This window comes from Penicillium paradoxum, assembly GCF_028828445.1.
Source record: "Penicillium paradoxum strain IBT 22861 chromosome Unknown utg000004l_segment0_segment0, whole genome shotgun sequence".
NCBI classification, from domain to species: Eukaryota; Fungi; Ascomycota; class Eurotiomycetes; order Eurotiales; family Aspergillaceae; genus Penicillium; species Penicillium paradoxum.
In genome coordinates, this window is record NW_026643182.1 from 2,451,513 (window position 1) to 2,477,681 (window position 26,169).

A 26,169-nucleotide genomic window follows, 5' to 3' on the forward strand; every position below is an offset into this window, starting at 1 on the left:
TAGATTGTACAAAGTATATTGATATTATTCCATATTACCTCCAAGGGTACGGAGTATATAGGGTACCTATCTGGATGTACTTTGGTACGCCATTAGCGGGCCTCTGTCCGCTAGATCGATTCTCAGATATGGGAGACTCCTGAAAAGGGTCTTTCGAAAGGTGCACAAGTGGATAAATTACGGACTTATAGGCTCTATCTTCTGTCATATCGCCGGGACCTGGCTGTCGGTACCTCCCTGCATGCCCTAATATGCAGAGATACTCCCCGATGTATCACACAGGCACGGAGAAATACTCTAACAGGGAATGAGATATAAGGAATTCCCAGGGGGGAAAAAACAAGAAAGAAAAAGAAAAAAAGAAAAAAGAAAGGTGAAAATAATAAATCCAAAGGCCAAATACTCGCTAGTCGCCCTCAATGCGAATCCACACAACCAGAGTACCGGAACACGTCTGAGCTTGGAGCTTGGAGCTTTTCGCTTATACTATTATTCCAACGTTATACAATTGTTATACAATACCTCGTCTGATACGGAGTATTATGGAGATTAGACTCTACTTCGTGTCTATAATAATTGGCCTTCCCTGTCATCCTGTCATCTTCTTCACGGAACTTCCTGTTCTCCATACTGGGTGTGGAATGAAGTTATCCCGACACCTTGGATAGCATATAGCCCAACCTTCACCATTCCATTTCTAAACTTCGATTCTTGAAACATGTCTTCCAACGACCATGAAGAAAAGCCCGAGGGCATCTCTAGATATCTCGAGCGCATGAAGAGCGTCCTTCGTTCTCGGTCAACCAGACGGCAATCTCTCGCTGCGGATGTCACTACAGCGGAATCTTCGTACGATATATCCTTTCCCAATTCAGTATATATACTTGAAAGTCCACTGACTCTGTCTTGGTATAGTGTATCGGTATCAAACCCGCCAGCAACAGCGACACCCAAAGCAAAGGCTCCAGCTCCAGCGCAAGAACCCAGCATCCCACAGCCAGTCATGATCGCCGATTACAGTACCACCCAGCACGAAAAGGCCCGCACTCTCTTCGCCAAATATGGCCTGGCGCTCAACCAAGCCGACTTGAAACCACACTCGGACCTGCAACTAATCCGAGTCACGAAACCCATCCGCATGCGAGTGCATCGCACCTGCCACCGCTGCGAAACCACCTTCGGCGCAGAGAAATTATGCATCAACTGCCAACACACCCGCTGCACAAAATGTCCCCGACACCCACTTGCCAAGATTGAATCCTCTCGCAAGCCCAAGCTTCCAGAGCCCAGCATCCCCCAGTCCCACAGTCTCTTCAAAGAACAGCACCTGGGTCTTGGCCGCAAGTTAGACCAGCCGTTGAAGATTCCCTCGCCCCCGAGCGGGCAGAACTACGTCCAGAAACCGATGCGCCAGCGCGTCCACCGCTACTGTCACTTCTGCACAATGGCCTTTGCTCCGGGCTCGAACGAGTGCTCTGATTGCAATCACACTCGCTGCAAGATCTGTCCGCGGGACCCGGCCAAGCTAGATAAACATCCTAATGGATATCCGGGCGATGCGGAACCGCCGAAAACGAGACCGAATCGTACGTTCCGGAAGACTCGTCGCAGGGTTCATTACGAATGTCATGTCTGTGCGACTAGGTATCAGGGACCATCGGGGATTTGTTCGAAATGTGGCCAGGTGAAGGGTACTGAGAGTATACGGATCCCGTATGTTATGTCTATCCGAAGTGATTTGAGATAAAACCAAACTAACAGTTTCTTCGCAGGCCTAAAAAGATCAAACCAGAACCTAACCCTGAGACTGTCCGGATTATTGAAGAGAAACTTGCAAGTCTGTTGATTTCACGAGCAGAAACTGCGAAATCAGTTGTGAAAGCAGGAGCTTGAGCTTGGAACATTCAGCATTGTCGGTCAGATCTATGTTATCCATCAACACATTTCTTGAAGATTTCCTCTGTATCTCCCAAATGGCTTTATTCTCTCAAATCCATAGTTCACTCGATCACTCTTCGTCCTGATTACATGCTATGCTTTGTTTTCTCAATTTCTAGGTTACACTCAGCAGACAGAGTATACGATACCTACGTATACATTGCACAGCATTGACTCCCAACGACACACCCCATTCCCTATTCAGGCTCACCACTGAAATCCGCATAACCGAACCCACCCCCCCTCCTCTCCCCCAAGGCCCCCTTCCCCCCTCCAGGTTACACACATATCCATGCACAGCTCCTGGACACCCAAACGTATGCACTCCCCAGACCCATGTGCATATCGTATAGATTACGAACTGCATATTCTACACACATAGCAACCATGCAACATCCTTTCCCGCTCAAGGTGAAACCAGGCGGCAATCCCCAAACCCACTTAACCCAAACAGGCCCGATGCCACGATAAAAACCCCATCGGGCCCAGTCTGGCGGGCCCAGAACGTCATACGGAGTAGCGATCATACAATATGTTCCAATACCGATGTACCCGTATGTACCTCTACCTCTCCGGACATGATTTCCGTTGCCAAAATAGAAACCACTAAGGCTTCCCCGCCCCGATCATGGGGGGGTCAATTAATTTCCAACGTCATATCTTCATTGTCATTATGCATGCGTATGTACATTCTACTGGACGCCGTACTCTGTCTACATGGCTACCTTTCCAGCTCTACATCATTCCAAGAGCCTTTGTCTCGACATGATGTGGGTGGCACCGCGCCACGTAGAGCCGGGGAACTCTTCCGCGGGGGGAAAGGGACTCGGCCGGTGGAAGGGTCAAAGTCCGCGGATACTCCGTTTCGATGTACCCAAGGTATAATACCCCTCCACACGGAGTACTCCGTCCATAAACAATAACAGCGTTGGGGCGAAACGGCGGGAAAGCGGGAAAGAGTCACCCGTGTGGTTCCGTTTGGACGGTCCGAGCCGCTTCCTCGGTGGATGGGACTTTAGTTGGCGATACTCCGTTGGAAGGGCATACCGTTCCAGGGATTGTTGCCCTAAGTACGGAGTACTTTTCACCAAAGTATGTAAAACAAGCGCATAGCGGGGAAAGAGGATACGTCAGCCAGTATGAACCACCGCTGGGTTGAAATCCGGCGCTTTGAGCTCTGGAGGGCTTCCCGTTGTAGTATGGATCGGTGGCGATGGAAAGGGATTTGCAGGAATTGGACATTAAGAAATCCCAAAATCCAGGATCGCAAAGTTCGGTATTGGGTAGACGGGGTAATCCCGTGGCACTAGGGAGATAATGCCCTTTTTGGCTCGTATTTCATCTATTTTACTTCCTTTTTTTTCTTTTTTAGAGAGCAATAGCTCATTCAAGTTAACTAGTTCTATATGGTCTCGGTTCGAGATCCCCCAGTTCCGCAGTTTGCTTTTCCGGAGAAAAAAGTACTTCTTCCCCCTGTTAGTGAAACGGGGATTCCTTCAATTAACCTATCTCTGGTAATCCACTCGACTACACCACGCCACTTCCTAGAGTTGTGACACCTGGAAACACCCGGATGCAAGGGTTACCCGCTGTCACATTGCTTTGTACGGAGTATGGTCCATAGGACCAAAGCGCTGGGTCGCGGGGATACAATAGCGTTCTTTTTTTCTTCCCAACCCCGAGACATGCACCATAATGATCTTGTCAAAAGTACGAATTATGGAATATCTCGGTCCGAATCGTTTTGCAAAGTCCACACAGGAGCGCAAGATATGGAAAATGGCCAATCAGTCAGGGGCCAAGGGGGCTCGCTTCGGGGCAAAGCCGTATAACCCGGTTCCAGAGCTCTGGGAAGTGAGCGTCTGGGTCTGGATGGGGCAACGGGTAAGGTATTGTGGGCTCGTTATTTCCCTTTGTTGTTCTTCATTTTAAAAAAAGAATGAAGTGGCTGGGGCTAGAAGAGAGGGGAGTCGGGGAATCGGGGAATCGGGTTCTCAACGGTCAACTAACCCGATTGGGAACGCTATTTCGGGCTTCGATTTTCATGACTCGACAACATATGCTGGACGATGTATACAGTAAGGGCGAAAAATACCTCTCATGAGATCTATTCACTCAACAATCTGGCCATACCTACGGAGTAGCCCATACTCAGATTCTAGTTCAATTGTCACGCTAGGCATGCGAGTCACCGGTTTCTATCTACTCGTAGAAAGCAACCCGAGTCATGACAATTCGATCATGCGATCCTGCATGAATAATCGACCGAGACGCTGTCATGCCCGGGCAAGCATTTTGTCTAGACTGCCCAGTGCCATCCTTGCCTCCAGAGGATCTCCATGACCATGTAACAGGTTCAATCCGGTTAGGCCTCCTTCTCTATCCGGGTCGTTGCATGGAACTATACGCTATCTACTCCGTACTCTGTACACCGGACTCCGTATCTTTTCGAATTTCACGGAATGTGCATATTACAAAGTACGAAATGAAGGTATCACAGATCAAACAAGACGTATTCATCCATCGAAAGCATGGAATATGACAGCTTCATCAGCAGGGGGGGTTTTCCGGGGTTTGCCGGGATTTGAGTCTAGTCTAGATTTCTCCCGGCATCGCCTGTCTTTACCGGATTCCCGGGTTGAATAATCGAGGCCGTCGAATTGGATGGACATCCTACCCGCGCGTAAGCTGGGATCTCCTTAATCTGATTAGAGTTTGTTTCGAGGGCAAGGGGGCTTATTTAGAGTAGATCCTCCTGTCAGGAGTGGAGTGGGATTCTTCCAGATGGAGTACAGCTTGAGCTTGGAGGGTGGATTCGGTGGTTTCTGCTAGTCTACGCGTGGCTGGTTGTTACTATTGGAGGGCAGGATCCGAAGTACGGAGTAAGCTCGGAACCCTTGACTTCAGGGGGTATAAACAAAGCCTACAGAGTACGTACGCAGTAATGTCTCAATTTAGAGAACCCCAGAGTGGGCCGTAGGGTTGCGTTGTACGGAGTACTCCGTACTCCGTACGAAGTGCGGACTACCTGGGTAGCAGTGATGAAGTTCCTGTTCAATTTGCCCATGCCTCTGCACTCTCCTACAGAACACTGACAACAGCGAGGCAGATCTAGCCATGGCCTATGACCCTTTACTCGCGAAAGCCTTCCACCTACAATCACCACCAGCTCCTATATCATGACTTCTGCAATGATCTCGGAAAGAAAGACTAAACCTTGATCCTCCGACTAATCTGCTCCGTCCCAGCAGATCTCTCAAAATCAATATCAGCTACCAAATCCACCCGACGTCCCAAAGCCCGCCGAATAATCCAGTCCTTGCTATTAATCTCCTCCTCGGTCTGACCATCCTCCATAGCCGGAATCCGATCAGATCCCTCCAACCGCCGCAACAACACACTATCCTCAGGCCGAGCAAAATACACAAGACTGTACCGCGTCAACTCCGCCTGTAGTCCTGGCGGGGCCACAACCCGGTGGATATTGGATCGAAACAACCCATTCGTAAACTTGACCATCGCATCACCAAGATTGACAATAGCATGGCCAGGAAGGGGTCTCACATAAACCCATTCGGCATCAGCGCCTGGTGGTAGCACTTGGAGTCCCCCAGTCGGTTGAAGAGGACTGTGACGCTGCCAAAGTCGGTGTGCTGACCCAATGCAGTCCGTCTATCGTCTGCTGGCTGTGGTGGAGCTTTGACGAATCGGACCTGGTCGCCACTTACAGATTGTTGTCGGTGTAGATTGGGGAGTGTGTCTTTTGGTAGGGCGAGTTGGTCGTTTAGGATGGTCAGAATTAGGGTTACGATTGCGTGGGACCCCCGCATGAAGCTTCCCAGTTGGGCCCGGCTTTGGTGCAGGATTTCTGGTGCCGGCAGGGGATCGCTAATGCCTAAGATATCGTCTTTGGAGACCTAGGCCTAACTGTCAGTTTACTGCAGAAATGGATGTGTGGCGGTGCAGACATACATTGTAGAACTCGTTCCGGTCCAGATTCCCCTCTTTGTCGACCACCGCCGCTCCCTGTGCTTTATATCCAAAGTACGAGTTCTGTCCACTGAAATCATACTGTTTCTTCTCCTCAAGATTCAGCTCGAAAAGCCCCGCTCCAACTTCGAACAGCTTGTCTGCATCGCCGAGGAGTGATGCGCCTTGCTCCGAGTCTGACAAATCGAGGTAGAAAAATCCGATATCTGTGGACGCTTGGAACAGTCTTCTGTACTCCCCAGGGTTCCCTGCGAGTAGCTTCCCCGATGACAGTCGAAGAAGGGGTGCCGTCGAGACATCATCGGGGAACGGAGGAATTCCGGGGAAGTTGTTGGGGATATCCTTTAGATCTGCCCGTGGCTGCATATTGATATGATGGGAATCACGGGGCTCAATAGCGCACTGCAGCTATTTTGTCTTCTTGATTATGATGTATCACTGAAAACGAGATGGGAGTGGTGGCTTTAGCACTATATTGATCTAAAATGATATATGCGGGGAAGCAGCAAAGAGCCGAGGGAATACCCATTATTGAAAGAGATTGATATCCGAGCATTAATCTCATCGGTAAGGTAATAAATTGGCTACATCCGTAGTCAGGTAATTGATACAGATGCGGGTTGTATATCATGGGTTTTTCTACGTATTATATGCAAACTGATGGTATATATCAACAGGCTTGTAGGCTCAGGCTGGGAGGTCTTCGAGGAAGCCTCTCAGACAAACTCGTGAATGATATCGACTAATTTCAAGATTTATACATAGACATCTTGATCCCACTTAATATGCTACTTCACAGAATAGTTTGTATATTTTGACTGAGAAGATAGGTGAGGTACCTTTGAATACATCAACACCAGGATTATAGGAATCACACCATCCAAGCTTGATTCAATGATGGAAGAACTTGAAGCTATAAAGAATCCAACGGGTATACAGGTCTTGCATTATACCTCGAAAGTAGTCATGAACATTGAATGCATCCCAGTAAACATTGCTTCGACATGGAAGGTGGTCTATGACATGGCCTATCTTATCGCGAGACCCAATAATTTTTCGCTCCAACAGCTCAACCTCCAATCCAAACACTCTACAAACACTCAACATCCGAGCCAATCGCCTCTAGACCTAATCAAAAAATCCATATCAAGACCATACGAAGGCCCCGAGCAACCCAAAATGGCCTCCGTCCCGGCCCCAAAGTCACACATCGCGCACACTCTCCTCTCCCGCGCCCACTCCCCAGACAGCGCAACCCAACAATTCACCGAGCGCATTAAACAAAAACCCCTCTTCCTCCGCCCAACATCCCCCTCAGCATCTGACAACCGCTCCCGGCGCCGCCTCCACCGTCTCCGCAAGAAAGACTACTTCCTCCGACACCAGAAGCCGCGACCGCTGTCAGCGCGCGAAAAGCGCACTTCGGGGCTCTACGATCTGCCAAAGGAGGAATGCAAACATGCCATATTCAAGGGCCTACATGAATTGTGGGTTGGGTATATGCAGGAAATCCTGGATATCAAGGGCGGGCCACATGGTCATATTACGCCGGCGTCGCATGGGAGCAAGCTTGTCAGTGCGGATTACCATGGTGCGGAGGTTGAGGTGGTGCGGAGTAGGTGTCCTGGAAGAGTTGGGATTAAGGGGATCGTAGTGCGGGATACGAAGTTTACGTTTGTGATTGTTACGGAGCAGGATGAGATGAAGAGTGAGTTTGGCTTGTGCGGGAAGTGCTATAGTGGTCGATTATGCTGACTTGGGACTTGTTATAGCCATACCGAAGGAACATACCGTTTTCCAGTTTACAGTCCCTGTGCCAACGCCGGCTGAGGGTGCGGATCGGCAGGAACAGTCTGCTGATGGTCCCATGCCGTTGGTTTTCGAGCTTCATGGAAACCAGTTCCAGAATCGGCCTGTGGATAGAGCTAATAAGAAGTTCAAGTGGAGGAATATTGACTACATTTGAAATGTTGGTCGTTCTGTTTGGCGCTCATCGGGTACTGCCGATGGAATCAAGTTCTCGATCTCAAAGCAGCCTCGAGCTGCGACTTCCCTCATGGAATGGAAGCTGATGCTGTGCTCCATACTCCATTTGGTACTTGGGATTTGAGGTTTATCTGCCTATACTTCTCAGACGTTATTCCACAAAAGTACAGTCGCTCTTCTTCCATAAAGCCCACGAACAACATGGACAGTTCGCCCATGACAATGGTCCATCCATGAGGAAACCTACAACAGGGCAAATGAAAGGAGGCCAAAGCCGGGCTTCCAGCCCGAAGAAACCACGAAGTCGCCGGGCAAAAAGTACGGTTGGAACATCGAGATTCCCGAGAGAAACTTATTCCCACCAATTGTCATCTATCTTCACAGCGAAGCTTACGCACACACCTTTTCTAACCCAAATATCACATATAAATGTCGTTTTATACATAATCTGTATCATCACATGTCAAAAGAACAGGCACGTCTGTGTCGGAGTGAACATCAATGAGCTGATCTAGGAGCCTAGGTGACTCGATATGGTAATAGACATGGTGTGCAGAAAAGGATATTCATCTATATACTTTCTGATATCGTATATGATTCTACAGTGTTGTAGGCAGCCAGAATGATGGAACTATGAGAGCACTAATCCTATACAAAGCAAGAAGCATGACCACTACAAAAGACCCTTGGTATGATGTGTAAATGGTAGTTCGATGGATATGTTCTGCAAATGGCATCGCTACCAAATGCAATGCTACTATGAATTGAGCAATGTATGAATACATGCATGTAGATTAGAGGCACAGCGAATCGATACATCCATGCATCGATGGATGTATTTGGTCCTTTGACACCTCGGTCGGAGGGCAAGCCCTAAACGTAGCTGTCTTCACTACCAAGATAGACCGCTATTGTGATGTGAGGTCAGGTTATCATCTGTCTCAATATTGATCGAAGACGACCCAGATCCTCAATGACCTTGTTCCTTTCATTTGGGAGACCATACACTGGTTCCATGAGGAAAATGTGCATCTGGGTTTCGGAATGGTACGATACGATGGAACATGAGCCATGTAATCGCTGCAAGTACAGACAGAAGCTACAAGCTTAATGTTTGGGAAAGAGGAATATTCGAAGGTGTGTGAAGACCTTCAAACCCTTCACCCCTCACATTCCAGCCCATTCAAGACTGAATGTCCGGACACTTTCAACACGCTCAGCCTCTGAGTCAGCCTCATCGATTGTCTTCTGTGATCCACCGATCAAGAATCCCTTCTTCACGCCAGTTCCCAGTCTGCCGCCGACAATGAGATGCATCAGATCGATATTCTCATCCCATTCGTAGGCCACCGCTAGGAAATGCGAGTGGAAGCGCAGCGGGTCACCTGGATAAGCCATGTATTGGCATCCGAAGCGCAGACCAGGGGAGAGGAAATAGCCATTGGAATGGAGGTGAGCGAAGAGAGGATAGGAAAGCGGCACCGCGGGTGCGGAGAGGTGACTCGACGATGGAGGTGTGCGAAGTGGCGGGTAAGATGTTGCAGGCGTGATGACCACTGCCGCCTGATTGGGTTTGTTCGAGACTTTGGTGGAAGGGGATGATATGCCGGAGTCTTCAGCAGCGAACAGATCGACGATGGCAGGGTTTATCTGTGACGGGGTTGGGGTGGAAGTGGCATCTGCGGGTACTGGAGGCGCCTGAGCTGCTGCGGCACTATCGCTGGCTTTCGCCTTCGCCTTGGCTTTCTTCTCGTCTAATTTCTTCATTGTCTGTTCACGGTTCCGTTCCTTGCGATCCGTCTGGATGCGCGACACATGCTGACCCTGGGATTCGAGGTCGCGGAGATACCGTCTTCGATCCTCTTCTAAGAGAGTGTTCATGCCTTCATGTGCCTTGGCTTCGTCTACAATGCAAGCTACACCCTTGTCCACCAACAGCCGTGCCTCCTCGGGCATCAGCTCCAGTGGGAGACCCAGGAAGACATTCTGCTGAGGAATCTGGGGCAGCGTTCCGATGAGGACCCCACAGATGTGATGCTCACGGCGCAGGTAGGTCACGGCATCGATTGAGAACAGTAGGTATCTACCGGATACATAGGAGATCGGGATAGGAAGGTCTGGTTGGAAATCCATTTCTTTGATTTTTTTTGTTCTGAAATTTTTGGAAATTTTTGGAAATTCTTCAAGGATTCTGTGGCAAGGACAGTTAGCGTTTGTCCAATATGCAGATATGCAGATGCCAGCAATATATATTTGAGATCGCGAATCATTTTCCAGTACGTTTCTCAGCAAGCGCTCAGTGACGTATCAAAGAGCTTCAGGGGATTGACAGATTGTATTTGAATAATCATGCGAAGTGGGAGGGACGAATTTGGGGAAAGCTTACCATTAAAAAAGTATTAGAGTGTCGAGAACATCATCAAACATAGGCTTGCCGTCGAATTAGACCAACAAAGCCACAGCTGATTGCATACAGAAGAGAAGAAGAGGAAAGCAAAAAAAAAAGTGGAAGAAAAGGAAAAGCTGAGCTTCCGAGCTAGTCCTGTTTAGGCATAGTCATCTTGGCAAGCGAACTGCTGTTGAGCATGGCTTCTGTTTAACATCATCATCATTGACATTCGTGAAGTATTCTAGTCTTCTTATATACTGAGGCATCATGGGTTTCCTACTACTGATGTTCCTGGTATTCTTTGCCCCCCTGATGCTCTTTGTTGGTCAGTATTACACAGCATCCATTGCCAGACAACTACCTAGGTAGCCAGTCCGCATTACTAACACCGAACAGCATGGCTTGTAGCGTCATCATGCCTAGGGAATCGTCTTCGTTCTGTTCGACCAGGGTGGGATGCGTACGGAGCGAGCTATCTCCGAACAATGGCTAATTCGGGTCCCGCCATGTCCGAACAAATCGAGATGGACGATATGCTCTCAGAACCAGGGACCCAACGACACTTCGAGGAGGACGATTGAGTCTGGGCAATCACGCCAATTGTCATGCCTCTCAAAATTCGAGATCCGATTTCTTGGGCATTCCGCTGGGAGCCGACGCGTCTTGTGCCTCGGTATCCCCCTCAGCTGGTGGCAGGCTGAACGGCTTAATCTCAAATCGCCGACGGCTCAAAATAAACGCCCAATCCTGTCCAACATTCTGATCGCTTCCACCACCGCGCTCATGCAACACTGGGAGGCGATGAGTCTTGAGCATACCCTGGGGTGGTTCTTCTTGGGAAGTCGCCGCTCCCGAGGTAGCCATCGCATCCGCGGAGTGTGGGAAGGGACAAAGCTCAATGACGCCATCACTGAGCAGCTCGATCCACCGAACCAGGCCTGATGATCGGGGATAGAGAGACAAAGGCATGGTGATCATTGCGGTCACACGGGTGGTGTGCGCACTCATCAGCGCTTTGAGAGCGTGGAAGAACTGGAGAACGTGCTGGGGTTGGCAGGCGTCAGGCGGGTACATTGTGGGGTTGAGAAGAGAAGGAATGACGATACGGTGAATGACACCGGGGCCGCTGGAAGCGATTGTGGTTTGGAGTCGTTTGAGGATAGCGAGGAATGGTGACTCTTTCGAGGGCATAAGTGGAATGAAGGACATGTTGGTGATAGATGGGTGGGTGAGACGTTTTGTGAGATCGAAGGCGTGACAGAAAGCGGGCGCTTCTTTTGCTGTTGCTGCATCCTGCTCCCCGGGATTAGAAGGGCCTATGTTCGTCAGCACGTGGAGCTAGAAGCAATATTTTGGTCTCAACACTCACCACCCCGCGAACCAGCGACAGCCCCAAACTCGCCCAAACGCTCGTATCGCCAGGCAATCTTCATACGATCATCCTTGCGCCTATCAGATCTCTTCTCGTCCAAGGATTCTGCTGAGCCGATCAGGCCAGGCAAACTTCGACCCCATTGCTCTGGCACTCCAATCACATGAACCTTCTGCTCTTGGATCACACCCTCCGCCGCATAGTATCGTAGCAATGCGCCCGCGAAATCCGTAGTTCCATTCTCCTCAATCAACAATAGCTTTCCCATCGGAAGTCCTGCATGGCCTGCAAGAAGATTATCTAGAGACCGAGTCCCTGTCGAGGTTGTTGGACGTCCATCATCGGGGGAGGGGCGGATGCCGGGCGTGCTCTCTGGCGCAGCGGGCTGTGCGGTAGCATTGGGAACAGCGTTGCGGTCCACTCCGGGAGAGAGACCGATATTGCGCTTGCGAAAGGACATGGTAGATCAAACGAAGCCTAGTCCAAACCAGTAAAAAGCTCAAAGCTAGAAGCTGATGTCAAACCAACGAAATCGTTATCGGCGGGGACCAAAAGCGGCAGAAAAAAAAAGCTTCAGTTCTCCGATCACCTCTCCACCTCCGACTCCAACTCTTCTCTTCACTCCACCAACCAATCATTGCGACCCTTTGAACCCACGATAATCTTTGTGCGATCAACTGCACATATCACTCCAAATCCTCCACGAGTAGACCGACAAGCCAGCGGTCGCAATCTTCATCATGTCCGACCCGCTCCTCTTCGAAGATACCTTCACGATCACCTCGATCAACGCCCAGAAATATGATCGTGTCTCCCGTCTTACTTGCAACTCGAACGATGCCTCCCTCACTTTCACCCTGGATGTGAACACCGAGCTGTACCCATGCGCGGTCGGCGAATCGCTGTCCCTCGCTCTGGCCTCGACTCTGTCTCTTGACGGCAAGGAGGACACTCGCGCCAGCTGGAGGGAGGTCAGCATGGGTGACCAGACCCTGGCAGATGACTACGACTATGTTTGCCACGGAAAGGTGTACCGCTTCGAGGAGGGTGCCACCAAGGATACTATGTGAGTTTTATCCTGGATGCGCTTTTAGTCGAATTGCCATCAATTGCAGAAACTAACATTCGAATCTCCAGGGCTGTCTTCGTGTCCTTTGGAGGTCTTCTTCTCTACCTGGAGGGTCCTTATAAGAAGCTTGCTCCTTTGAGAATTGATCACGTGTACCTGCTGCTTAAGAAATAGGCGCATCTCCGTCGGAATTCTTTTTTCTCTTTTGCTTATGACCTTGGCACAGGATGAGATTGATCTTGGATTGATCTCGGGGCGGAGCCCAATTGGGGCAAAAGTCAGTGTATTTAAGCCAGACCGATGTTCATATCGTTCTTATGGGGTGCAGCGCAGGCGTTTCTTTGCATTTTGATTTAGGAATACCAATAGATTATCATCTAACGAAACATGATTTTCGTGGATGCGATGATATGAATGTTGACCGCTCAACAATAGGACCTTTTTCTAGGGCTATTTGATTCGGTATCGCTCTAGAATGGCTGATGACAGCTACACGGTATGCCCAGTATATTTAGTCACTTATCTGGCCGCGTCTCCATGGCGCAACCTAGACTGAGCTCATGATTATGGCTCGCATTTGCAGGATCACGTAGATAGCATTGCATTCGTGATATGTGATTGAATCTTTGCGCGCGCTCGACTAGAAGTTTTCGCCGATGACAAGCCTCTACCCAAATGAAAACGAGATCCTATTTTATAACCCAGATTAGAAACCAAGTCCATGTATCTTATGTGCAGCGTACCTAGTATGTACATACTCTATACCCCAAACAACAAAACATTACAAATCTACCTAGCACAATGCGAAGCAGTGGGATATTCCAAGCGACGATGCAACCGAGCCACAATCTGCAAGAAATCCGGCTCATTCTCCGGCGTCAAAAGCCCATGGCGAACAAAGAAATCAATCATAATGTTCGCACAATTGGGCTTAAACTCACCCCGCGCCAACGCAGCCTGCACCTCAGCAATAGACAACAACTTAAACTCCTCAACCTCATTATCCCCGGGCCTCGGGATCGTCTCAGCATCAAGCTTCAAATCATAAACATACTCCACCTCAGGCTGAACAAGACCCGTCTCGCCGCCCGCCCGCACATCCCGCACATGCGAGTACGTAACACAGCCCCTGGAAACAGTAGCAGCGCGCACCACAGACTCCGGCAATGAAGCTTCCTCCATTGCTTCGCGGACAATACACTCGAATGGCGTTTCGCCGGTGCACATACCGCCTGCAACGGTGTTATCCAGCAAGCTTGGGTACGTCTGCTTGTTCTTTGCGCGACGCGGGACCCAGATTTTGAAACCGGTTGCGTCTTCAACGTAGCCTGTTAGATGGGCGCCGTAGGAGACGATGCCGAAGAGTGGGGATGCGGCGCGTTCCATCTCGAGGAGGAATTCTCCGCCTGGTCCGTAGACGGGGTAGTTCTCGTTTCGCCATCCCTTGAGGAGTTCGAAGTTGCCTTGCTTTACTGCGTTGGCGATGTCCTCGGCGACGAGCTTGCTGCGGTGTGCGGGGGTGGCATCCGCGGGTGTCACTAGCGTCACGGTGCGGGAGGTTGAGTCGATGGTCCAGCAGTTCTCGGACCAGGGGAATTTCTCTACGACTGCGTTCAGGATATATCCGAGCGTGCAGTCGTAGCCGGATACTTTGAATGCATGGTAATTGTTCAAGTTCTCAGTGTAGACGGCGCGATTGTCCTCGTAATAAGGGAAGCTGCGGGGGTGTCAGATGCACGTTTGAGGGAAACAAGAACGGGGGATCTTTACTTATCGCATTCACCGACGAGGTCAAGATTGGATTTCCCCATGATTCTTTCATAAACTCTAGCACAATGTCTCGATGTACGTCTGGAGGTTCGTATAGCCTTTGTCCGGGGCCAAGCCAAACCCTTATCGCAACGATAAGGGCAGCCCCTCTTATGTCACTTTCATCATCGAAAAAAGAGCAACAAAGAGAAGCTTGTAGAACTTGTACAAAGACCTCTAATTACATCTCACCTCTCTCCTCTAGTTACCCCCCAAAAACCTCACCCCCAAAACCTCCCTCCCACCCCGACCTCACCACCCACCATGTTCTCCGTCGTCATCCCCGGCCGCCCATGTCAAACCGACATCGTCGCAGTAGACAGCCAACCAAACGGCCAAGCAACCAAATTCGCCTTCACAATCCCTCTCAGCCCCTCCCTCAGCGAAATAGTCGTCTTCTTCCTCCCAGGAACAATCCTCCCCCCCAAACACCGGCGCCGCAATCTACGCCCAACTCCCAGACCCAACCACCGGCCAACCCTCCTCCTTCCGCTTCATCGGCGCCCTAGCAAACGAAAAGCCCTCGGGGATCTTCACCGTCCGCCCAGCAAACAGCGTCCGCTCCGAAGCCGAAGAAGAAGATGACATGCTCGACGAGGGCAGTGCCACAACAGGCGTGATGACACTCGGCATCTCAATCGAAGCAGCGCAAGACATCGCGCCGCAGCTTGCCGCGCTGGACGCGCAACCGAGCGCGACATCGACCGCTCTCGTCCCGCAAGCTGCGCAAAGACCTATTTCGACGAAGGCGCTTGCGCAGCGGATTATCGGTAGCGCGTTTAATTTCCTCGCTAGCTTTGCGACGTCGGATAAAGGTCAGGACGTGGTGCCGTTGAAGAGCTTCCATGATTGGTGGGCGAAGTTTGAGCATCGCATTGATCTTGATCCGACGTTTTTGGAGCGCGAGGATCCTAATGCTAATGCTTGAGCTCTTTTTTGGCTCTTCTCCTGGAGCATGTGGGCTCTGGGGTAGTAGGGCTTTTTGGGGATCGCCAGTCAATGCTTCCTTTTTGCGGACTGCATTTGGTGGACCCGCTTTGTTGTGGGTGTGCAGCAAGTAATGTTGTACATGACATCTCTTGCATGTAGTGGTTAGCGACTTTGTTTTGTGTTTTGGATTTGTCTTGATACGTGTGACGATATTCTGCTTTCTTTTTGTGATCTACTAGAGTTCAAGTTCATCTCGTGGATAGCCAAGTACTTGTCTCTTTTGTTTATAATATAACTTATAAAAGCTAAAAATGTACAACCACTTCAATCTAAATATCCGAATGCATGAGTTTTTGATATCAATTATGTTCTTGTCATAAAAAAATTATATACAATTTTCCTCCAGGGCTGGTATAATTAAAGAAATATCCGCCTGCGATATCCCAAGTCATCTATCCCATCGCTCATATACTCCACATCATTGCGCCAGCCATAACATGCATAAAAGTGAAAACAAAATGAAACAAGAAAGAAAAAAAGAATCAGTGAGGCCCACCGCGAGAAACATTCCTCAAGGTCGAATCAGGCCTCAACCGTATACCAGGCGAATAGCAAAGACTATACAGCTCATCGACATAAGTCGGAGGAGTGGTATCACCACCAGCAATGACAGTCACCTTCGCATCCCGATTACCCGGGTTATTCTGTGCAGCATTGTCATTGAGATGGGTAACGTCCACGCGGACCTCCTTGCGAACCGTAATATCCCGCAATGCCACAGCAGTCGACTCATTCAACGACTCCTGCGAGTATCGCGAGCCAGAGCTAGAATGCGAAGTCGGCACACTCTTGCGGGACGACCACAGACGCAGAATGGCCATTTTGGCCGAGGAGGCGAAGTCGCTTTCGCCGGCGCTCGAGCCTGAGCGCACGTCTGTGCAGAAGAGTTCCTGGCCTAGTTCGCGGGCGAAGTCGTCGCCGTCGCCGAAAGCTTCGTTGATTTGTTGCTGGACGCGGAAGAGACGGAAGGGGGTGAAGGTGTAGTCTGGGTTTGAGATTTGGGTGTCGAGCGTGCCGACGACGCAGAAGCTGAGGAGGGTGCAGTGGGTTTGGGTGGCGGTTTCTGGGTTTGCAGATCCGCTGCGGCAGGGTGCTGTTAATGGGCGGGCGGAGAGTTGTGCTGCTGTGCGCAGGTCTTCGGGCAGGGAGTTTGAGAGGGAGGTGATTGAGTTGGCGAGGTGGGAGCGGAATTCGACTAGATGTGGGAAGGCTTGTGAGGCGGCTTCGGATTTTAGGTATCGCATGCATGTTTCCATGGACCAGCCTTCCATGTGGGTGATGAGTTCGAGATGCTGGACTTGGAGGTATTTTATGGGGAGGGTTGAAGATGGGAGGGGGTTCCCCACGCCCTTTACAGTGAGGATTTCGAAGTGATCGTGGATGGTTGGGCGCATGACGAAGGAGATGAGATGAACGCCCTCGTCGAAGCCGCGATTGGAGGTTGCATAGTCGCGCATATCGCGGAGGGCATCGGTGAGGTTTGCTTCGGGGACGTGAATGCGCCGGGAAAGCATTCCTGTGATGTGCTCGATAGTTGCAAACCGGAATCCATACGATGCCAGTCGTCCTGCTTCTTGCTTGTTGAGCTGGCGGACAGTGAACATCAACTGACCCTTGCCAGTGCGGAGGGAGGAGCGGCCCATTGCTCGAGAAAATCGTGAAACGGGGATAGCGGTAGAAAGGACATCGTCGTATAGTGTGCCGAGTTCCTGGAGCGGCAAGTGAAGCTCATCCGAGAGCTCTTGCGCTGTAACACAGAAGAGTTGTTTGAACAAGGTATCAAAGTCAGTTTGCAACTCCGTGTCCTTGTCCATGTATACTCCACGCGAGAGCACATGTTTCTCGATGGCGCTTTCCTCGGAATTCAGACGATTTCGCATGAACGGCACCAGATCCTTCACGACGGGCCAATTCCGGGTTGCCCTGAATGCCCACAAGAAAGTAGGGTGAGTACGAGTAAGGTCGTCATCTTTGAACGTCTAATTCGGAATCGGTCAGTCAAGGCTCCCAGCACACTCTCTTTAGGAAGAACATACCCGTCCAATATAATGATCGACAATCTTCCTCGTAGGAAGCATAGCCTGCGACGTAACCATGATTCGCCCAGCGGGATCAAAGTAAGCACAAGCAAGAACAAGCTGATGGGCACGAGTTGTCGACTTCCTGAGGTTGCGTCCAGCCAAAATAGCACAGAACGACAAGATTAGACACGCAACACAAGCCTAAATCATTGTCAGTCTCCAACTCCAATACTCGCAAAGGACATCGAAAGCATACCAGCACAGCGCAGACAATAGCAACCTGACTCCTCGACAATTGAGTTGATTTCATTTCCTTGCGCTGGTGATCATGATACACCGTCCCGACAGCTGCAGTCCAATGCATACCGGAGACAGCGCAAGCCAATAGACACGCACAGATACCTCGTCTCCACCACATATCAGTCCAAGTTGCTCTCCATCGGAAAAAGATTCCGAGGGCACCAGTACTGGAGAAAATCGCAATGATCGCAGCACCCACCACGTTCCCGACATGGTAAGTGCAGCGGTAATTTGAGATTCCGAGTTGACCGATGTAGTGCATACCGCAGACGGAGCTACCGGTGAGCAGGCCTCCGACGAGAATGCGAAGATAGCCCGCCTTCTCCTGGACGCCCACGGCATAGAAGGCAATCAGGAGGACTACCACCGGAAGCACGAAAGACGTGCCCGTGAAGGCGACATTGTACATGACTTGTACGGCTGCCTCGCCGTCATCAAGGACGATCGCGCGGTTCCCGATAAAATGCATACACCAGATTCCAATGCCGCCCATTGTGATCGAAGAAGTAAGAAGCAGGTACCTGATCGTTTGCATCTGGTTAATATGACTCGGATTTGGTTGGTGCCATGGCATTTTCGAGCTTACCAGTTGTATAGTCCCGATCTTGATGTCCGCCTGTGGAGAAGCTCCAGTGTCGTTGTGCATCCCATGGCGCTGACCAGATAAGAGAGAACTATATACCCCGCCAGGTACGTAACCTGCACCAGCGGGTCATCGTGAGGGTTTGGAGTCGACATTATGGAAAATAAAAGAATAAGACAGGTTTTATTTGCGCATTGAAGACCGGTGTGCCGCGTATGGCCGAAGATGGGGTGCAGTCGAAGACCACTGTTCTAATCAATATAAATGTGACATAGAGATCTGACTGGTTAGTAGGAGGACGAAGATATCAAAACCGAAAATCCGAGTGTATGAACCCGGGCCCGACGTAAACATCTTATAATGCATATGGCCTTGCAACCACATGTACCGACTCCACGGTATGCCAGGATCATTAACGAATGAGTTGACGTGTACGACCACAATGGAGCCCTAATTCGATCTAGACGAGGTACACTCCACCATTCCAGCAAGCCATACACTGGGCCGAAGCCCACACCTCGCGTGGCAAGGGTGTGGTCTGGTCCCGGAGAAAACCCAGAGGGGAAAAACCCAACCCAAGACAAGCGAACCAAGTAAAGTCTCCATGCCGAGGCTCGTATAAAAAAAAAAAAAAAAAAGCACAAAACCAAAAGAAAACGCAAATTGATTAAGCTAAGCCAATAGTTGAGACCAAATGACAGGGATCCAAAGCCCCACGGACGTGGGAGCGGCATGTACAACCGAGGACAGGCAGCGTCTCAGATGCTGATTGGTTTCCAACGATCTAGATCGGATCGAGGGCATCTGAACCATGGGGCCGAAGAGTCGTATCAAAGGTCTGACTCGTGGCTGTGGGATTTTAGTCGATCTCCTTTGGGGACTTTTACTTTTTATGATCGATCGAGGGTCATGTAGGGGATGTTGGTACGGAGTATACTGTCTGATTCAGTGTGATTGTCCGTACGGAGTACATACTCCATACCCCAATATCGGGCAACCTGTCTCCCATTTCAAATAGATTAAATATTGGGCAAATGGAGTCGAGCTAACAAGCGAATTGAGCATTCAGCTGCGAGTGAGCCACACGGGTCCACAATGCATTCAGACCTCTCTGTCTTTGAAGTACAAACGCAATCCGGTTTGCCAGAATGCCCTTATCTCTTGGTTTGCAGATCCCAGATCAAACCTCTCCGATCGATCACATATCGCGCGAGTGGACGCCCAACACGAATGCCGTCAGACCAGCACGCACATAATATCATTCCACTCCATCCACTCTGTCTCTGCCCGGTACTGCGCGGAAATAGGTCCCCGAAACTTATCGGCGTTCGGAAATCAACATAATAAAATATATTATCTTAGGCCCGAGATCCGACCCTGGGAGATCTCTACCCCTGACTAAGACCTGACTAAGAGCTCGGGAGTCGCACGGCCTGCAAATCCCAGTTCAAAGAACAGAGAGCTGTTAATTAATGAGTCAAAGACAAGGGTACGAGAAATCTCTCATCAAGCGTGACACACAATCTAGATTCTGCACGGCGAACTCCGTCTCCCCCAAAAAAAAAAACCCCCCCTGCACAAATGTCGGAGATTTTTTTGTTTGACGGAGAACACTCTTGATGCATCGTAATCGCCGGTCCCAAGTTAAAGTCCGCCATGTTTCTGATCTGTCAGCCCGATCCAAATACCCCGTACATCCACTCCGATCGTAGCGTCGGCTCGACAAACCACTATTTAGGTCTCTTGGCGTGCGACTTTGTCCTTGTTTTCCCACACCTGAATGTGGGGGATAGGTTCGAACCAAAAAAAAAACGGCCCTGTGATACATCGGAACATGCAAGAAACGTGTATCTGCCCACGAACTGCCAATAGCTGTCAGTGTCAATCACATGGCAAATGAAGCGATAGCTCATGTTTGACCCATCCCTAGCGGGGGATGCATGGGCAGAGCCGGATGCAAGGTTTAGTATGGATCAGAATCTCTTACTTTTTTATATCTTCAAATCTGGGGAAGTCTATTTCAACAAACTCACTCTTACACCTCAATAGCTAATGCGATTCGACGTGGCAGCTTGCTCTCGGGGGGACGGACTACTCGTCTCACTCGTCCATTCGTTCTGCAGAATGCTCATACGCGCTTCGCTGTACCGTCCGCGGAAGCCGACGAAACACTCCCTCCTGGTTCCCTCTTTGGTGAACCCCATGGTCTCATACAGGAGGATTCGACTTTCGTGAGAATCCGAAAGATTCGCCTCCACGCGATACAGATCAGCGCCCTGGAATGCCCATGCAAGAGCCCAGTCGATTGTCTGGGGCTCGTAGATGGCTCGATGCTCGACTGGAAAAGTGATCTTCAACTCGGAGCACCGGTGATGGGCCATGTCTGGGCTTGAAGAGCTGAAGAACACCGTACCCAGCGGATAGTCCATGCCGTATGAATCAGGATCATAGATCACGGCGAATAAAAGGGCATTTTCGAGGAGCTCTTTGCTGAGGGCTGAGGTGAATTCGCGGTCTTCTGGTCGTGGAATCGATGGGCGTAAGGAGGTGGAGATATCGGGATCACTATGATAAAGAGTATGGAAGAACTCGTCATGTTCTGACGGGTTGTAGTTGCGGAATCGCAGAGGTCCGGTCTTGAATAAGTCATATTCGCTCATTGTGCTGGTGCAAACCACTGTTTTGATAGATATTGCACTGGAAAGATCCTCAAGTGATGGTATGTTATGATAGACAGATGAAGATGATAGATGATGGAGAAGATATACGAACAAGGAACAACTGACGGTTTATATGGGCACATGTGCGATTGTTTGCTACCATAAAGACGTGGTATCTTCTCTACTCCTAGATACTCTTTTTGTTTCCTTCACGTTTCTCAGAGCATTTCCTGTTGCGCATATCTACCTGTATGTACAACGTAGTATAGCGTTGAGATAGCCTCAGAGTTCAGGCCAATCTGGTTGTTTCGACCTGTTCCCCAGTCTATACATTGATGACTGGTTTTCCTTCATCCCACGTCTCATCATATAGAAATACCTAGAACCCATGAAAAGCGAGCTATTTGAATTAAGAGACAACATAGTATACTGTATACAAAATAGTAGGACTTAGTCTACCCATCTACACATCGAATATCAACCCTCTTACAGGGGTCTAACAGAGCTCTACAAGTAATAGTGGGGAATCCAACTGCAGGTTGACGCATGTCACAGCTGCCAATCAAGCTACATGCATAGTGCAAGATCTCTCCCGATCCATCACTTCCCCCCAACTGCGACACACCACATGAGAAACTTATGGAAGGGTATGTATTCAGTATCTAATTAAACCACCCAAAGCCCCCCAAGGGAAAAAAAACTCATGTATGAACAAGTCTAAATCTATGCAAGGATGGCCTTGAGACCAGCCTGGATGGCAGGGGGTTGGCACCCTTGACCTCCTGCTTGCGCTCGCCACCGTTGTAGAAGTGGAAGGTAGGCATGGCAGAGACGCCGTTGGCAGCAGCGACCTCGGCGAGATCGTCAACGTCGACCTTGTAGAACTGGACGTTGGGGTTGGCCTCGCTCATCTTCTCGAGGGCGGGGGCGATGGCCTTGCAGGGACCGCACCAGACGGCGTGGAAGTCGACGACGACGGGACCGGTGGCCTCGGTGACCTTGGTCTTGTATTCCTCGACGCTGGGAGGTGTTAACTGGGGGTTCTAGTTCTTTTTTTTTGCTTGGATGGCCGGAGACGGGAGATGGGATGTGGGGGTTTTTTTTCCCTCTCAGACGATGCGCACAGAGAGAATCAACTTTCCAGGCGCAGAGACTTACGTGGTGATAGCAGTGACACCCATTTTGAGAGAAGAAGGCGTGAAGCGCGTGGTAGGTGTAGAAGAGAAAGATCTGAAAGCGGGCTGGACGGTAGTCGAGCGATTGAGTAGCGAGGCTCCGGAGATGATTCTAGGAGTAAAGCGAAGAGATGCGACGACAGAAGGCTTGAACTGGAAGTGGATATGAGTATTTCAATTGGAGGGGTATGAGTGAGGGGCGCTAGGTTTTTATAGGGCCATGACGTTCGCAGCCAACGCGCTTAGGTAAGACGCTGAATAATAACGCAGGAAGTCGACTCCGGAAGTCTCTGGAGCTGAGATGGAGATTGCGATGCTTGCCTGAAGCTGGAATGCTGGTAATACTTACTGAACGCATGATGGGATTTGTCTTGTACTGGCAATGGTGGTCTTGCTTGGTCCAATGAAGAGAGGTGAAGCCGAGAAACAAGGGATGACGTGCCCGGCTGCTAGGTCGCTTACGAATAAGACGGAGTCTGGAACCACAATTGACCGGAGAGCGTGTCAAGGGCCAGCAACATACTCGGTTCAAACAAAGATGAGGTACCTAATCTGAAAGTCCAGGATCTCGTCTCAAATGCTTGCTTAGGATCAGATCAGATTATTTTTTTTTTTACTTCTTTCACATCCTGGTGGCATGGGTTCTAGCAAGCTCGGATTTGAACCAATGCCCTACGCACTATAAACACATACCCTTCCAATGTACAATATGTGACTGTCACAACAAGTGCCGAACTTGACTGATACACTCAATGATGACGATATCATATTCATAAGCATGACTCTAATCTGTTCGTAGCCAGAAAAGCGAAGACAAGCGGCCTAGATGTCTGCAAACCGTAGCATACCGAAGAACAGTACAGTATAACCCAAGTCTACGAAACGACTTTTCCATGTATATCCAGGAAGACAAAAGAAAAGAAGAGAAAAAGAAGAAGGAACATCCAAGGAAGAATATCGTATGAATATCACCAATGGAAGAAAGATAAGGCCAAAGGGCCAGAAGCCGCCAACTATGTGCAACGAAGAAAAGCGCTCGAAAGGAATAAGATTTGTCTCTTGGATATTCAACAGAAGGAATAAAATTTATGCAATAATCGATTCAAACATGGGGCGATGCGGGGGTATCAACAAATCGAATGGGCGAACTCACGGGGGTAATAATGGGATACAGAGCGACAAGGGATATCGGGATAATACAGATGGCCCGGGGGAGCAACTTCAAAACACACAGATGGATATTTTGAACAAAGGAAAATGACAAAGGAAACAAGGTCAAAGGAGTGCCAGTTGCATTTGTGTCAAGGTTATGGTCAGTGGACTATAGGACCAGTCCAACAAGTCACCAGAACCTAAATGTAAATAAGACGATTGTAAATGGCAGATCCAGTTTGACTGCTGAGATATGGCGATCTTCATCGTCATACCCATTCTATTCAGCATAACCAATCTCAGCTCGCGCGCTGGGGATACGGTGCAGTACCGAGGGAGTTGTCTCCTCCATGATATAATCCTCCTCGGCAGAGATGGGAGCCAGGGAGGAAAATCCTCGGAGCATTACTTGTGTTGACTTCGGGCGGACAGTCGGGTTGACCAGGACTGGGCGGCGACCGACTTCATGGTGCCATCTTTCGGCGCTTTTGCTGACAGAGCTGTCGGCGGTTTCCATTTCAAGCTCGGGCTCATCGAGGACAGTGCTGCTCGGACGGCGAGGCTCATCAAGTCGCTCCATCTCTTCTGGATGATCGGCCGAGGTGTCCACCGAGTCTCGGCCAAATGAATTCAGGTTCGATCGAACAGGGCTGCTGGGCTTCTGTGACATGCGGCGGAAATACTGGCCTGACATCCAAGATCCCTCGGAATCAATCGAGGCCAGAGATTGTGAAAGCGGCACGTTGTCGGCTTCTGTGTCAATACTGTCGGAACCCCATGACCGATGGTGACTTCTATTCGGATTTTTGATATCCATGCACGGACTCGGTGTTGGTACTGGCACAAAGGTCTCATGCTTCTCAAGAGAAGATTCCGGAAGTTCTTCCGGGATATCTGGTGACTGTAGACGGGAATCAGGAGGCGACAATGGCTCATCGCCGAAATGTTCAGTGAATTTAGATTGGGAGCGCGTCAGATTGACCGAGGGCATTCGGATCCTCGGTGGGATGACCGACGGTGGAGGGGGTGATGACTGCGTCTGGATTTTGTAGAAAGATTCATGCGAGGCGTTCGAAATCTCCGAGTTGTGGTCCTGGAATCTCTCCTTGTACGTCCGCTTGAGGCGAGAAGAACCACGTCGGAATAGAGATGTGATAGTATTTCCCCGGCGACTGCTAGAGTCGGAAAGGCGGCGTTCTGACTCGACTCCTCTGGAGATGTCCGATGTGGAGCCGGGTCCAAAAGTTTGTGAATGGGTCGGGCTATGCATGCCATGTCGGAGGGATGAATGGGATGGAGAGAGTGTGGTTCGGGACATAGTGACGTCGTTTGATGGGGCGAAGCTAGGACGTTGGTTTAATCTCCGCTCACGGAGTGAAATCTCATCGATGCTTCTGACGACACGAGAGCTTTCCAGTGATTCGCGTCCAATGTTCTCACAATCCTTGGAGCCTCCCTGCAGCCACGATTCGTTTTCCGGCACAGTGGGCATCGATTCTTCAACTTGTGAGAGGACAATGTCTTCGTTCTGGTGGACCTCGTCTGGTTCAGCGACCTCAGCAATGGAAGGCTCCGGTTGAGCGACTTCGAGCTCAGGCTCGGGCTTGAGCTCGGGCTCTGTGGCAGCTTGAGATTTTCGTTCTTCCTCTGCCTGCTGAACATCCGCCCTCTCTTGCAGCTTACGCCGAAGTCGTTCCTGCTCGTCGATCTGCTTTTTCTCCCTGCGGCGACGGTCTCGATCCAGCAACTCCCTCAGAGCCGCAGCATCTAACGAATCCGCCAATTCATTTACCCTTCGCTTGGAGTAATAGAGATCTTCCTCTGAGATGGTCAAGGCCGGAAGCCTCTCTCTGTCATGTCGACTCGAAGGGGGCGGGTTGTTGCTCCTTGCAGTCTGCAGGCGAGGTGCTTCCACATAACGAACGGCAGGACGCGGGGTCAAGGCGGCAAACGCATTGACTTTATAAGTGTATGGGTCTGAGACGTCAGACTTGGAAGAAGCAGCGGACTCCCGGATGGACAGGCTGATGTCAGACATATACCGGTCGGCACGTCTCCCACTCGCCTTCCGGCGGCGGCTTTCCATGGCATAATCCCCGCTGCCTGCAGTGGAACGAGGGATATCGATGGGGGTAGACGAGAGCATACGGATTTCCCGTTCACGCATGATCTCGTTGGCCTTGCGCTTGCTCAACCTCCGTCGTAGTTTGTTTGGGCCATTTTGGCTTGTTTTCCGCCTCAGTAACGACCCCGGTCTCGAAATTGAATGCTCGCGAGGCTGGTTCACTGAGTGATCGGCGAGCGAAGCAGGACGGTTGGTTCGATTTGAAGACAGGGTTGGACTACGTCGGCTATCTCCAATATCGGTACGTGTGCGGAGGATTTGACGTTTAGAAGACCTGCGGCCCAAGGTGGGCTCTTTCGCGATTTCAGCGTTTGCCAAGGATGACTGGAGGTCAGTAGCTTCGGCACCGGTCACCTGAATGGTGTGCCGCTTGCTCTTGCGACCAAAGGGCCATATCGCCATGGCGAGTGTGGGGGCACAAGCCCAGAGACCAGTGGGATCAGTTATCGGTATCGGTACGGTTGCGCAGCGGTTTGACTGAACTCATGGAGGGTAGAAAGTGGGAAGGAGAGTGAAGAATGAACAAGGTTGGGAAAGGTCAGGGTGGCAAGGGTCCCGGCGTCATATCAAGGAAAGGGGATAGGGAAAGGAGGAAGTAGAAAGTAGAAAG

The 26,169-nt window shown here is 50.2% G+C and overlaps 13 protein-coding genes across 13 annotated transcripts; 5 read left to right on the forward strand and 8 right to left on the reverse strand.

The window, feature by feature from the left end:
* Nucleotides 1-718: 718 nt before the first annotated feature.
* Nucleotides 719-1,893, forward strand: N7457_004664 (uncharacterized protein; the record flags this gene model as incomplete). The annotated part of the gene is made up of 2 exons (XM_057175709.1): nt 719-1,713; nt 1,773-1,893. 2 exons carry the CDS (start codon nt 719-721, stop codon nt 1,891-1,893), a joined length of 1,116 nt encoding a protein of 371 aa, XP_057032756.1.
* A 3,255-nt stretch (nt 1,894-5,148) lies between these two features.
* Nucleotides 5,149-6,294, reverse strand: N7457_004665 (putative oxidoreductase, 2OG-Fe(II) oxygenase family; the record flags this gene model as incomplete). The annotated part of the gene is made up of 3 exons (XM_057175710.1): nt 5,149-5,610; nt 5,667-5,855; nt 5,911-6,294. The coding sequence occupies 3 exons, from the start codon at nt 6,292-6,294 to the stop codon at nt 5,149-5,151; spliced, it is 1,035 nt and encodes a 344-aa protein (XP_057032757.1).
* An 813-nt stretch (nt 6,295-7,107) lies between these two features.
* N7457_004666 (RNase P/RNase MRP complex subunit) lies at nt 7,108-7,894 on the forward strand (the record flags this gene model as incomplete). Its single annotated transcript, XM_057175711.1, has 2 exons — nt 7,108-7,636; nt 7,701-7,894. The coding sequence occupies 2 exons, from the start codon at nt 7,108-7,110 to the stop codon at nt 7,892-7,894; spliced, it is 723 nt and encodes a 240-aa protein (XP_057032758.1).
* A 1,187-nt stretch (nt 7,895-9,081) lies between these two features.
* On the reverse strand, nt 9,082-10,047 carry N7457_004667 (tRNA splicing endonuclease subunit SEN34; the record flags this gene model as incomplete). The annotated part of the gene is made up of 1 exon (XM_057175712.1): nt 9,082-10,047. The coding sequence occupies one exon, from the start codon at nt 10,045-10,047 to the stop codon at nt 9,082-9,084; it is 966 nt and encodes a 321-aa protein (XP_057032759.1).
* A 523-nt stretch (nt 10,048-10,570) lies between these two features.
* Nucleotides 10,571-10,884, forward strand: N7457_004668 (uncharacterized protein; the record flags this gene model as incomplete). The annotated part of the gene is made up of 2 exons (XM_057175713.1): nt 10,571-10,628; nt 10,700-10,884. 2 exons carry the CDS (start codon nt 10,571-10,573, stop codon nt 10,882-10,884), a joined length of 243 nt encoding a protein of 80 aa, XP_057032760.1.
* Nucleotides 10,885-10,915: 31 nt separating this feature from the next.
* N7457_004669 (elongator complex protein 4) lies at nt 10,916-12,135 on the reverse strand (the record flags this gene model as incomplete). The annotated part of the gene is made up of 2 exons (XM_057175714.1): nt 10,916-11,619; nt 11,673-12,135. The coding sequence occupies 2 exons, from the start codon at nt 12,133-12,135 to the stop codon at nt 10,916-10,918; spliced, it is 1,167 nt and encodes a 388-aa protein (XP_057032761.1).
* A 280-nt stretch (nt 12,136-12,415) lies between these two features.
* N7457_004670 (DNA-directed RNA polymerase core subunit RPB8) lies at nt 12,416-12,918 on the forward strand (the record flags this gene model as incomplete). Its single annotated transcript, XM_057175715.1, has 2 exons — nt 12,416-12,741; nt 12,813-12,918. The coding sequence occupies 2 exons, from the start codon at nt 12,416-12,418 to the stop codon at nt 12,916-12,918; spliced, it is 432 nt and encodes a 143-aa protein (XP_057032762.1).
* A 615-nt stretch (nt 12,919-13,533) lies between these two features.
* Nucleotides 13,534-14,555, reverse strand: N7457_004671 (thiamine pyrophosphokinase-related protein; the record flags this gene model as incomplete). The annotated part of the gene is made up of 2 exons (XM_057175716.1): nt 13,534-14,461; nt 14,515-14,555. 2 exons carry the CDS (start codon nt 14,553-14,555, stop codon nt 13,534-13,536), a joined length of 969 nt encoding a protein of 322 aa, XP_057032763.1.
* A 262-nt stretch (nt 14,556-14,817) lies between these two features.
* On the forward strand, nt 14,818-15,481 carry N7457_004672 (OPI10 family protein; the record flags this gene model as incomplete). The annotated part of the gene is given in 2 exon segments (XM_057175717.1): nt 14,818-14,943; nt 14,963-15,481. 2 exon segments carry the CDS (start codon nt 14,818-14,820, stop codon nt 15,479-15,481), a joined length of 645 nt encoding a protein of 214 aa, XP_057032764.1.
* Nucleotides 15,482-16,025: 544 nt separating this feature from the next.
* N7457_004673 (MHYT domain-containing protein) lies at nt 16,026-18,602 on the reverse strand (the record flags this gene model as incomplete). The annotated part of the gene is made up of 4 exons (XM_057175718.1): nt 16,026-17,522; nt 17,580-17,765; nt 17,821-18,385; nt 18,451-18,602. The coding sequence occupies 4 exons, from the start codon at nt 18,600-18,602 to the stop codon at nt 16,026-16,028; spliced, it is 2,400 nt and encodes a 799-aa protein (XP_057032765.1).
* Nucleotides 18,603-20,489: 1,887 nt separating this feature from the next.
* On the reverse strand, nt 20,490-21,107 carry N7457_004674 (GNAT family N-acetyltransferase; the record flags this gene model as incomplete). The annotated part of the gene is made up of 1 exon (XM_057175719.1): nt 20,490-21,107. The coding sequence occupies one exon, from the start codon at nt 21,105-21,107 to the stop codon at nt 20,490-20,492; it is 618 nt and encodes a 205-aa protein (XP_057032766.1).
* Nucleotides 21,108-21,808: 701 nt separating this feature from the next.
* N7457_004675 (thioredoxin family protein) lies at nt 21,809-22,640 on the reverse strand (the record flags this gene model as incomplete). The annotated part of the gene is made up of 3 exons (XM_057175720.1): nt 21,809-22,127; nt 22,266-22,435; nt 22,632-22,640. 3 exons carry the CDS (start codon nt 22,638-22,640, stop codon nt 21,809-21,811), a joined length of 498 nt encoding a protein of 165 aa, XP_057032767.1.
* A 1,074-nt stretch (nt 22,641-23,714) lies between these two features.
* N7457_004676 (uncharacterized protein) lies at nt 23,715-25,961 on the reverse strand (the record flags this gene model as incomplete). Its single annotated transcript, XM_057175721.1, has 1 exon — nt 23,715-25,961. The coding sequence occupies one exon, from the start codon at nt 25,959-25,961 to the stop codon at nt 23,715-23,717; it is 2,247 nt and encodes a 748-aa protein (XP_057032768.1).
* Between the last annotated feature and the right edge of the window lie 208 nt (nt 25,962-26,169).